Genomic DNA, 12,946 nt, shown 5'->3' on the forward strand with positions numbered 1-12,946 from the left:
AACTACGGTTTACCAGGTATTCACCACAAGTGTAGTTAACATTAGTGCTAACTAAATGCTTTCCCTTATTTAAACCTCACAACAGCTTCATGCAGTTAAGTGACATATACAACAAGGTCACACAGCTTGAGGATGAAGTGGAACCCATGGTTTCAATCATGGCAAATCACTGAGAATAGTGCTTTTTCCCCACCGCTGAAAATAATTTGATTTATCTGCATGTCTTCTGCCTAGACTTTTTGGAAGATTTATGGGAAAATGCCTTCTAGAAATCTGTATTTAAAAATTTGAAGAATGGTGAATTCCTGACTTTAGAACATAACATAATGTTGAGTTTCTTCACACAAAAAATATTGTGTTTCATATAATGGAGTGGGATTGTTGATGGCAGCTGGCTGGGAGAGCTAATGAGTGTGTGTGACAGTGTGTGTGTGTGTGTGTGTATGAGACTTCACTTTTTACTTTTTGCATTACCCCCTGGGAATATAAACTCTACGAGGGCAGGGATTTTGGTCTGTTTTACTCACTGCTTTAATTCCAGTCCTTAGAACAATGCCTAGCACAAAGTAAATACTCAATACATATTATGGTTTGTGATAAACGTGCTAATCAGTCCTTCCTGCTCCTGATTTGGTTCCTAGGTTTTCCACAACTGCAATCTAGCTTGGTGATTTTTCTCATATCCAGTCCTCCTTCCATTTCCGCTTACAGAAAGATATATACTTATAGAAATGACAGAAAACCTACCTATGTCTACATTTAGGAGACAGCATAATCACTGGTATATCAGGATTCTCCCATGACAACTTTCTCTTTGACCTAAAGGGTACCATATGGCTTCATCCCCACTGACCATAGCCAGTTACCCCAGAGTAGACACCTGACCTGTAAGAAGTCAATCAATGCATTTTCCCCCCAGCCAACCAGATTTTCTGTCTTAAGCATTTGAAGTAAGAGGCTTGGAGAATGAATCTGTGAGACCCCTTTGGGGTGGCTCCGCCCTGTTCATCAGCTGTGGGTAGTCAGTCTGCAGGGAGAAGAGGACAGAGCCAAGGTGCAGGCAAAGGGAGTCATAAATACGTGATTTTTGTTTCTTTTTGAGATGGAGTCTTGCTCTGTTGCCCAAGCTGGAGAGCAGTGGTGCAATCTCGGCTCACTGCAACCTCCGCCTCCCAGGTTCAAGCGATTCTCCTGCCTCAGCCTCCTGAGTAGCTGGGACTACAGGTGCCCGCCACCACGCCCAGCTAATTTTTGTATTTTTAGTAAAGACGGGGTTTTGCCATGTTGACCACGATGGTCTCGATCTCTTGACCTTATGGTCCACCCGCCTCAGCTTCCCAAAGTGCTGGGATTACAGACGTGAACCACTGTGCCTGGCCAGTTATGGGATTCGATAGCACTATGGTTTATTCTGGAGCTTAGGAGGCAAAGGGACTCAAGTGGTTGGGGGCTTCTAACAGATCTGGAACAAGTCTCTCAACTCCTCTTATCCAGCCTCCCCTTCCTGCCATGATGTTTGAAATTTCTAGAATCCAAGTCCTTCCTATTGAAAGAGCACGATGTTTCCACCATGTCAGTGTTAACCTCGGATTTATTACTTAGGAAATAGATGAGATAGTTAATCTCTACCCCAAAGTATGACATTAACCTAGTGTAGCACAACGGGATAACTCTATTCACCAGCAAGAGGAAGAGGTTGGCAACAGGGCATGGCTGCTGGGGATGAGGTCAGACATGGAGCTTGCTGCTTGCAGTTCTAAGGAAGAAGTGAGCCCTTAGAGGATAAGGAATTGAGAAATAGGGGGATGGGGAACCACCAAGGAGGGTGGCACGTTGACCCTCAATAATTGAGGAAACCAAGGCTAAGAAATGTCAGACTGGTTTACTAAGTAGAGGAGACTAGAGACAGGGCTTGAAATTAGACAGATAGTCCTTTTAATTTTCATACATATGACTCACCAAGGCAAGATCCTTACCCACCCTTGGGTAAGGTGAGCTGTGGGCTCATATTATCAATGAGGGTATTAGTAGCATTCACCCCATAGGTTGAAAGTATTAGCATGCCATGAAATAATATTGATAAATGTCCAGCATCTATCAAGATTCTATTGAACATTAGTTTTTGTCATCATTATTTTTAATAGCGTAGATTGGTACCCATGAGAATTGAGTTACTACAACCAAAGAAATGGAGTCCAGGTCAGGTGCGGTGGCTCATGCCTGTAATCTCAGCACTTTGGGAGGCTGAGGCAGGTGGATCGTCTGAGGTCAGGAGTTCAAGACCAGCCTGACCAACATGGTAAAACCCCATCTCTACTAAAAATACAAAAATTAGCTGGGCGTGGTGGCGTGCACCTGTAGTCCCAGCTACTCAGGAGGCTGAGACAGGAGAATTGCTTGAACCCGGGAGATGGAGGTTGCAGTGAGCCAAGATCGTGCCACTGGACTCCAGCCTAGGTGACAGAGTGACACTCAGTCTCAAAAAAAAAGAAAAAAAAGAAAAAAGAAGAAATAAAGAAAGAGAGAGAGAGAAAGAAAGAAAGAAACAGAGTCCAGAGGTATATGGGCTCTTGGTGGAGTGGGAGGAGGATGTTGATACTCTTGGAAGAGTATGTTATACAAAGGAGGCACTTGATGAATGTTTCTTTTACTTTTTTTTTTTTGAGAAAGTCTCGCTCTGTTGCCCAGGATGGAGTACAGTGACGTGATCATAGCTCACTGCAGCCTCAACCTCCCTGGATCAAGTGATTCTCCTTTTGCAGCCTCCCAAATAGCTGGGACTGCAGACACACGCCACTATGCACAGCCAATTTTGTAACTTTGTTGTAGAGACAGGGGTCTCAATATGTTGCCCTGCTGGTCTTGAGCAACTAGACTCAAACAGTCTTGTCACCTCAGCCTCCCTAAGTGCTGGGATTACAAGTGTGAGTCACTGCACTCAGCATGAATATTTACTGAATAAGGAAATGAAGTTACCTGAAAATCAGAGTTTCTATTTCTTCTATAAGTTGTCCTTCACATACCCTTTATCGTATACCAGGGTAATTTATATCATATTTCTGCGTGGGTTCTTTTTTTCCCGAAAGAGTGATCATGTAGGAATAACGTGTGGGTACCACTGATTCTGATGCCCTCTTACCTGGTATCCTGAATGGTGGAAACTTCTTTATTGAGGGAGGAAAGTTTGCTTCTTAAAATCCACAGAATTTGGAAGTAGAACACCAGGTTGATCTGTGGGAACCGCATGAAAAAAGTGACTTGGAATTTTCTTTTGGAGTCATTTTATACAGTCTAATTTCAGGGGGACCTAAGAATCTTTTCCCAAAAGACACAGGTTTTATAAAGATGGTACACATATATGTTCTGGTCCATTATGTGCAACACACAGCATATGCCCTGTAGCATTTGGTGCTTGATTCGGTGACGATACAATTTATCATTCAAACCAGGACACTTTGAAAGTGGAAGGGTGCTATTAATGTCTCTACCAGGGAACAGGCGTCATCAGAAAGTTTCTGGCAAACAGGAAACCATGTCACCCTGTGTAGAGAGGCCAACCATTAAATATTTGTTGAATGAATGAATAACAGCATTTTGAAAAAGAAGTCCCAGGAGAGATGATATTATTACATCAAACAACAAGCGAGCCAGGGGGAATCCAAGGAAAGAAAAGTGAAGACAGTACTTTCGGGAAGAGGGATTGATCACATTAGGCTGTATTTCTTATCTTCATCTCATTTCCCCTTAGATAAGAAAAACATTTTACATGCTTGTTCAACCCAAGGCGGGCACACCCATAAATAATTATCACCTACCAAGATAATGACTGCCACTGGCCCTGTGAAGCTCCAGATGAATCCTTTATCAGGCTTGAGCCAACAGCTGTTGAGAGAGAGAAGCATTAGCTGCCTCTTCCCTGGGAGAAGGCAGAGACCTTGAATACAGGCTCCTGGTGCAAGATCTGAACAGGGCCAGGAGTTGCTTCGCTCAGAATCCTGAATTTTAGATGGAGTCAGATGTGAGTTCTCATTTGACGCAGATGCATGCTCTGAGGCTGAGTTTTTTCAAGTGTATAATAGAGCTGATCAAAGTACTGGAAAGATTAAATGATGACTGTAGCTCTCTACTGAGGCTTGAAGTCAGGGAATGTCAGTTCTCTGTCTTCGTTGTTCTCCTTCTAAACAGTGTTGGCCATTCTAGGTTTTTTTGCCTCCTTTATCTAAACTTCAGAATCAGTTTGTCAATATCCACAAAATAATTTTCTGGGATTTTGATTTGGAATGTGTTGGATCTATAGATCAAGTTGGGAAGAACTGCCATCTTGATAACGTTGAGTCTTCTTATCCATGAACATAGAATATCTATTTGGATATCCTTTGATTTTTTTTCATCAGAATTTTGTCACTGCTTTCATATAGAACTTGTAGGAAAGATTAAAGAAGATAATGTGCTTAAAGTTTTTGACTACAGTTCCTAGCAATGAGTTAATGGTAATAAATGTAGTTAGCAAGTTGATAATGATTGTTATATTGAGAGAGTAAAAACAATAACTTAACTACAGCTATAAAAACTAACTCTAATAAAGCATATTCCATGCATCAGGTACTCTGTTGTCCAAACAATGTGTATTCTTTCTTGGCTTATGATGGCAAAGGTAGCATACCTTTCTTTTTTTTTTTTTTTTTTTTTTTTTGAGACGGAGTCTCGCTCTGTCGCCCAGGCTGGAGTGCAGTGGCGCGATCTCGGCTCACTGCAAGCTCCGCCTCCCAGGTTCCCGCCGTTCTCCTGCCTCAGCCTCCCGAGTAGCTGGGACTACAGGCGCCCGCCATGTCGCCTGGCTAGTTTTTTGTATTTTTTAGTAGAGACGGGGTTTCACCGGGTTAGCCAGGATGGTCTCAATCTCCTCGTGATCCGCCCGTCTCGGCCTCCCAAAGTGGCATACCTTATTTTTAAATGGAAGCTGACAGCCTGAATCTCCAACATTCAGTAGGCAGAAAAGCTTCCAAATTTAAGTTCTATCCGAAGGGTCGCCAACTATGGCCCATGGATCAGATCCAGCCCACTACTTGCTTTCATAAGTTTTACTGAAAGACAATCATACTCATTCAGCTACATATTGTCCATGCTGCTTTCACACTACATGGGTAACATTGAGTAGTCACCTCAGAGACCCTGTGGCCAGCAAAGCCAAACATATTTACTATCTGGACTTTCATTGAAAATGTTGGTTCCAAGTCTTTGCTATAGTGAATAGTGCCACAATAAAACATATGTGTGCTTGTGTTTTTATATCAGCATGATTTATAATCCTTTGGGTATATAACCAGTAATGGGATGGCTGGGTCAAATGGTATTTCTAGTTCTAGATCCTTGAGGAATCACCACACTGTCTTCCACAATGGCAACCCAAATGTCCATCAGTGATAGACTGGATTAAGGAAACGTGGCACATATACACCGTGGAATACTATGCAGCCATAAAAAGGAATGAGTTAATGTCCTTTGTAAGGACATGGATGAAGCTGGAAACCATCATTCTGAGCAAACTACTGCAAGGACAGAAAACCAAACACCGTGTGTTCTCACTCATAGGTGGGAATTGAACAATGAGAACACTTGGACATAGGGTGGGGAACATCACACACCGGGGCCTATTGTGGGGAGGGAGTACAGGGGAGGGATAGCATTAGGAGATATACCTAATGTAATTAACGAGTTAATGGGTGCAGCAAACCAACATGGCACATGTATACATATGTAACAAACCTGCACATTATGCACATGTACCCTAGAACTTAAAGTATCATTTTAAAAGAACACACACACCAAATTTCCATCTCCCATAATAGAAAAATATCAGAAGGGAGTACCTAAAATTGTAAAAAAAAGAAAATGTTGGTCAACTCCTCCACCATTCTATCTCCACCATTCTGGCAGGATATAGAGTTCAAGCTGAAAACAAAGCACCTCTTTGACTTTAAGAGGGACAACATTGGGAGGCCGAGGCAGGCAGATCACCTGAGGTCTGGAGTTCAAGACCAGCCTGGCCAACATGGTGAAACCCTGTCTCCACTAAAAAATACAAAAATTAGCCGGGCATGATAGCGGGTGCCTGTAATCCCAGCTAGTCAGGAGGCTGAGACGGGAGAATTCTTTGAACCCAGGAGATAGTGGCTGCAGTGAGCCGAGATCACGCCACTGCACAGGTGAGCAAGACTCCATTGCAAAAAAAAAAAAAAGAGAGGGACTGCATACATGATAAAACAACATACATGATGTTTTAGTGTATGCACAACCTACTTCCTAACCCAAGCACCATTAACAAAGTATTAACTACTTCAACTAACGGTTGTGTGTTGAGTTTTGCAAGCTTCTTTAGTGAAGCAATAAAACATGGCTATTCAGAGTATTGCCTTGAAAATTCTGACATACTCACCTTGCAGCTCTGACCTTGGAAAAGTTTATGAAATGCACTCAAGCCCAGGTGTCCCGTAAGTAAGAAAATAAACTGCTGACATCATAGGGTCATGGTGAGAATGGCATGAGCTGCTGCAGAGAGGAAGCACCATTTTTGATGCACCACAGGGCTTTGATACTTTTAATATTGGTGTTATTCTTGACATCTTGGAGATTCATCTCAGCCCATTCCACCTACTCTTTCAGAATCCAGGAGAACATGTAGCTCATGGGTGCTTAATGTGGGGCTCTGAATTTGCTTTTTTTTCTTTCCTTTTGACACCAAGTTTTGCTCTTGTTGTCCAGGCTGGAGTGCCATGGTACAATCTCAGCTCACTGCAACCTCCGCCTCCTGGGTTCAAGTGATTCTCCTGCCTTAGCCTCCTGAGTAGCTGGGATTACAGGCATCCACCACCACGCCCAGCTAATTTTTTGTATTTTTAGTAGAGTCGCGGTTTCACCATGTTGGCCAGGCTGGTCTTGAACTCCTGACCTCAGGTGATCCGCCCACCTCGGCCTCCCAAAGTGCTGGGATTACAGGTGTGAGTCACTGTGCCTGGCCGGAATCTGCCATTCCTGTCTCAGAATTAACTGAAGTTGTATTCAAAATTTTGTTTATATGTACATTTGTCTGAGGAAAGGGGCTTTGACTTTCAACAAAATTCTCAAAAGGATCCAACCTCAAAGATGCTGAGAACCACTGCTCTAGGGATTTTCAAGAGAAAACAGGCTTAAGAAAGGACTGGTTTGAAGTATAATTGGCAATTAAAAGATGGACTAAGGGCTGAGTGTGAAGGTTCATGCCTATAATCCCAGCACCTTGGGAGGCTGAGGTATGTGGATCGCCTGAGGTCAGGAGTTCGAGACCAGCCTAGTCAACATGGTGAAACCTCGTCTCCACTAAAAATACAAAAATAAGCCAGGCATGGTGGCAGGCACCTGTAGTCCCAGCTACTTGGGAAACTGAGGCAGGAGAATAACTTGAATCCAGGAGATGGAGGTTGCAGTGAGCCAAGACCTCACCATTGCACTCCAGCCTGGGCAACCAGAGCAAAACTCCATCTCAAAAAAAAAAAAAAAAGAAAAGAAAAGATGGACTAAGAAAACATTTTGATTTTAGTCACACAGGAGCCATGGCCATTGCTACCACCATCATAAAGACACGCATTATGCTTACTGAGTAAATGTTCCATAATTCTGGGGTCCAACTATTGCAGACACAGCAATAATCACAGCTGGGATCCCGTAGCCTACAGGGTACATGAACCTCTTCTTGAATCTGCCCATGCTGGTGTAGTTGGCCACCCTGAGGTTCCTGACGGTGAGGAAGAGGTGCAGCCCTTCCAGGAGCATCCAGGTGAAGCAAGCCAGGTAGAGGAAGTGCAGCAGCCCTGCAATGACGGAGCACAGCACCTGAAGGGAACAGAAGAGTCAGGGGTGTACAGCAGATGTGGTCTGTACCTGATTATATGCTCAGCACGTAGCATTTCCTGGATGCTGCCTGGAATTTCTATTTGAGCATCTATAACATTTTGCCTGGGGGCTAAACATTTTCTGAGGACTTCTGCTACTTATTGAAGTCTGTTTACATCATGCATAGAGCAGGGTAGAAACCCAAGGAATACATGTCGTGGGAACAGCCCCCAAATGTATAATAAACAAAAATTGGCAGAATCCACTAATATCTAAGACATGTTCTCTACACTGCCCCCTGGGGATCCTCGGTGGAATTGAGCTCCAAATGTCCACAGGAGAAACTCTTAAAAACACATTTATTGGCTAGGTGCGGTGGCTCACACCTGTAATCCCCAGCATTTTGGGAGGCCGAGGCGGGTGGATCACCTGAGGTCAGGAGTTTGAGACCAGCCTGGCCAACATGGTAAAACCTCATCTCTACTAAAAATACAAAAATTAGCCAGGTGTAGTGGCGCATGCTTGTAATCCCAGCTACTCGGGAGGCTGAGGCAGGACAATCGCTTGAACCTGGGAGGAGGCGGAGGTTGCAGTGAGCTGAGATTGCGCCATTGCACTCCAGCCTGCATGAAAAGAGCGAGATTCCATCTAAAAAAAAAAAAAAAAAAAAAAAAAAATCATGTGCTGATGTTCTAATCCCCAGTATCACAGAAGGTGAGTGTACTTGGAGACAGGGCTCTCCAAGAGATCATTAAGTTAAAATAAGTTCAGATATGTGGGCCCTAATCCAATACGAGTTATGTACATCTAAAAATCTCCTATTTTTCGATGTACATAGAGGAGGATGGATCATTTGAGGTTGGGAGTTCAAGACCAGCCTGACCAACATGGAGAAACCCCGTCTCTACTAAAAATACAAAAATTAGCTGGGCGTGGTGGCACATGCCTGTAATCCAAGCTACTAGGGAGGCTGAAGCAGGAGAATCGCTTGAACCCGGGAGGTGGAGATTGCAGTGAGCTGAGATTGCACCATAGCCTGGGCAACAAGAGTGAAACTCCATCTTAAAAATAATAATAAATAAAAATTTAAAAATAGGAGATTAGAGTGCAGACACATGCAAAGGGATGACCAAGTGAGAACACAGGGAGAAGATGGCCATCAACAAGCCAAGGAAAAGGACCTCAAAAAAAGCCAATCCTGCTGACATATTGATCTCAGACCATGAGCCTCCAGAATTATGAGAAAATTAATTTCCATTGTTTAAATCACCCTGTTTGTGGTACCTTGTTATGGCAGCCAAAGCAAATGAATATACTTTTATAGAAGTCATGCTTCATGATTTCTCATAATTCTCTAGATGTGTTCCCAGACACAAAATTTTCCATTCCATGTGCGGAATAAGCTTCCATTTCTAATCGTGATAACATAATGAGGATGGGATTTACCCTCCCATATTAAAAAACTAAATGCTAAATGACATGTGTGACATTATGAATTACAGATATTGGAGAATAGGCATTGAGTACTTATGTTTACCGTGATCTCTAAAAGGAGGGAAAGGCGGAGCACAGTGGCTCATGCTTATAATCCCAGCACTTTGGGAGGCCCAGACGGGCAGATCACCTGAGGTAAGGAGTTCGAGACCAGCCTGACCAACATGGAGAAACCCCATCTCTACTAAAAATACAAAATTAGTTGGGCATGGTGGCTTATGCTTATAATCCCAGCTATTCTGGAGGCTGAGGCAGGAGAATAGCTTGAACCCAGGAGGCAGAGGTTGCAGTAAGCCAAGATCGCGCCATTGCACCCCAGCCTGGACAACAAGAGCGAAACTCCATCTCAAAAAAAAGGAGGAAAAAATGAGTTAACTTTCTCAGGTCATCTACTCACTACCTGAAGAGAGTCTACGGGTCATTCTTCAGGGAGAAGTAATGCCCCAAAAGTCCAGCAGTCTTGCTGAATTGAGGAAATAAAGTGCAAAGTATGAGGAGACAGCTGGGTGCAGTGGCTCACGCCTGTAATCCCAGCACTTTGGGAGGCCGAGGCGGGTGGATCACGAGGTCAGAGTGAAACAAGAGTTTCGCTCTTGTTGCTCATGGTGAAACTCCGTCTCTACTAAAAATATTTTAAAAATTAGCCAGACGTGGTGGCGGGTGCCTGTAATTCCAGTTGCTCAGGGGACTGAGGCAGGAGAATCACTTGAACCCTGGAGGTGGAGGTTGCAGTGAGTTGAGATCACACCACTGCACTCCAGCCTGAGTGACAGAGCATGACTCTGTCTCAAAAAAAAAAAAAAAAAAAAAAAAAGAAGACTGTTAAGCATTGAATTTTGTCTTCCCTCCCCAGATTCATATATTGAAGTCCTAACCCCCAATATCTCAGAATGTGAGCTTATTTGGAAAAATGGTCTTGCAGATATAATTACTTAAGAGCAGGTCATACTAAACCAGGGTGAGCTCCTAATCCAACATGGTTGATATCCTTCTAGAAAAGGAGAGAATCAAACACAGACACATACACAAGAAAAACATTGAATGAAGACAAAGCCAGAGATGGAGGTGATGCTTCTATAAGCTGAAGAATGCCAAAGATTGCCAGAAAAACACCAGAATCTAGAGGACAGGCATGGAATAGATTCTCCCTCACGGTCCTTAGTAGAAATCTTCCCTGTCGGTGGGGGACAGTGGCTCACGCCTGTAATCCCAGCACTTTGGGAGGCCGAGGCAGGTGGATCACCTGAGGTCAGGAGTTCGAGACCAGCCTGGCCAACATGGTGAAACCCTGTTGCTACTAAAAATACAATAAAAAAAAAATTAGCTGGATATAGAGGCAGGTATGTGTAATGCCAACTACTTGGGAGACTGAGGCAGGAGAATCACTTGAACCCGGGAGGTGGAGGTTACAGTGAGCGGAGGCTGTGTCATTGCACTCTAGCCTGGGCAACAAGAACAAAACTTTATCTCAGAAAAGAAAGAAAGAGAGAGAGACAGAAAGAAAGAAAGAAAGAAAGAAAGAAAGAAAGAAAGAAAGAAAGAAAGAAAGAAAGAAAGAAAGAAAGAAAGAAAGAAGGAAAGAAAGAGAGGAATTTTTGAGGCCAAATACCACGGGGTAGGGAGCAACAGTGGGGATGGGAAGTGGGGAAGCGGAGAGACCGGCAGAGGGTCTGGTTACTTATCAGCAAATGCTTGCAAAGAGACTGACCAAAACTAGGAAAATACTCCTAAGAAGGAGTAGGCAGAACACCTTCTGAGTTCACACAGGACTGGAAATAGTTTGTTCCTATTATCCAAATGGTTTGTTCCTATTACCCAATTTTACCTGAAGTTCTGTGTGTTAGGGAAGTCTAATATACAGATTCCCTGTATGTTAGAGCAGATTTTCTGTAAACAGGCTCTCTGTATGTAGACTCTCTTAACATCCAGAATTTCAGGTAAAATTATCAGGAGAGTATTATATCATGAATGGGGCCAAATGAGCCCTAGACGAAAGAGAATTCTGTGACCACGCTATCCAATCTTAGCATCAAGACTTGAATGTATCAAACTGTTTCCAAGTCACTTCATTATGTCCCCTCAAAAGCCTAAAAATGTTTAAAGAATTTTTTAAAAAGATACAGCGCTCATAATTTAAAATTCACCAAGAATGGCATTCAAACAAAAATTAGCAGGCATGCAATGAAGCAGGTAAATCCAATCAAGTAATATACACACATCCTACTATTTCTGTGTCTCCAGAAACCCTGACTAACATAACCTCCTAACTAACAAATCCAGCAGTCTCTCTACTTGCATTTCTGGGTTTGTTTGTTTGTTTGTTTGTTTGTTTTTGAGATGGAGTCTTGCTCTGTTGCCCAGGCTAGAGTACAGTGGCATGATCTCGGCTCACTGCAACCTCCGCCTCCCAGGTTCAAGCGATTCTCCTGCCTCAGTCTCCTGAGTAGCTGGGATTACAGGTGTGTGCCACCGCACTCTGCTAATTTTTGTATTTTTAGGAAAGACGGAGTTTCACCATGTTGGCCAGGCTGGTCTGGAACTCCTGACCTCGTGATCCACCATTGGATTGGCCTCTCAAAGTGCTGGGATTACAGGCATGAGCCACCGCACCTGTCCACCTACTTGGCCTTTCAGCAGAAGCTGATCAACCTAGTTGACACTTCCTGTCCTTCGATGTCCTGGACACTCATCTATCCAGGAATTCTCACCTGCTTATCTTTGAGTCTTCTCAGGTATCTCGTGTATCTTCCTCCTCTGAATCGTTAGATTACAGGCGTGAGCCACCGCACCTGGCCTGAATTTGCTTTTCCTGTCCCTGAATTAACTGAAGTTTTATTCAAACTTTTGTGTATATGTCCATTTGTCTGGGAAAAAGGGCTTTAGCGTTCAACAAAATTCTCAAAGGGATCCAACCTCAAAGATGCTGAGAACCACTGCTCTAGGGATTTTCAAGAGAAAATAGAATTCAGGCTTAAGGAAGGACTGGTTTGAAGTATAGTTGGCAATTAAAAGGTGGACTAGGCTGGTGTGACTTCTAAGCCTCTGTGTCCCCACCTGGAATGTGGAGATTGTGGCTCCTACATCCTGGTGGTCCCTACCTCATATGTGTTTGCAGAGGGCCTGGTACCTGTGAAGACCCTCCCTACAGGGTGGCCTCCATTCTGAGACCACGGCTTCAAGGACTCGGAGAGGATTATGGACAGACTATGTGCAGAGTTCTCCTCCTCCTCCTGTCCCAACGTCCCCCCTTCCTCTTCCTCCTCCTTCTCCCTCTACCCCCTTCTTCCTCCTCCACAGAGCTTTATTCTTAATCCATTTTACGTATCTCTCATCATTATTTCTGCAGCTTGAAGTGTCTCCTTCGTGTAGAAAACTCCAATATCCCTTTCTCATGCTCTAATCTCTCCAGGGCTCAAAATTCCTATGTCCAATTTTCTATTGTATGTCTCAATTCCAGTGTCTGACCAGCACCTCTAACTAACAGATTTAAAACCGAATTCATTCTACTTCTTGCTTCAAGTCTGTTCCTCTCTCTCACCATCCATCTACCCAACCTCCCAAATGGGAAACCTCTAATTCATCC

General features: G+C 43.6%; 1 protein-coding gene across 3 annotated transcripts in view; it reads right to left on the reverse strand.

Annotated features, from left to right (window-relative positions):
* Positions 1-12,946, reverse strand: part of LOC100424416 (putative adhesion G protein-coupled receptor E4P) — a 50,495-nt gene that overhangs the window by 5,511 nt on the left and 32,038 nt on the right. For all 3 annotated transcript variants that reach the window (XM_077979690.1, XM_077979691.1, XM_077979689.1), the window contains exons 12-14: positions 7,634-7,869; positions 3,816-3,882; positions 3,140-3,231 (exon numbers count right to left, since the gene is read on the reverse strand). In XM_077979690.1, coding sequence (XP_077835816.1) covers positions 3,140-3,231; positions 3,816-3,882; positions 7,634-7,869 — 395 coding nt within the window. The remainder of the gene's footprint in view (positions 1-3,139; positions 3,232-3,815; positions 3,883-7,633; positions 7,870-12,946) is intronic.

This window comes from Macaca mulatta, chromosome 19 (assembly GCF_049350105.2).
Source record: "Macaca mulatta isolate MMU2019108-1 chromosome 19, T2T-MMU8v2.0, whole genome shotgun sequence".
NCBI classification, from domain to species: Eukaryota; Metazoa; Chordata; class Mammalia; order Primates; family Cercopithecidae; genus Macaca; species Macaca mulatta.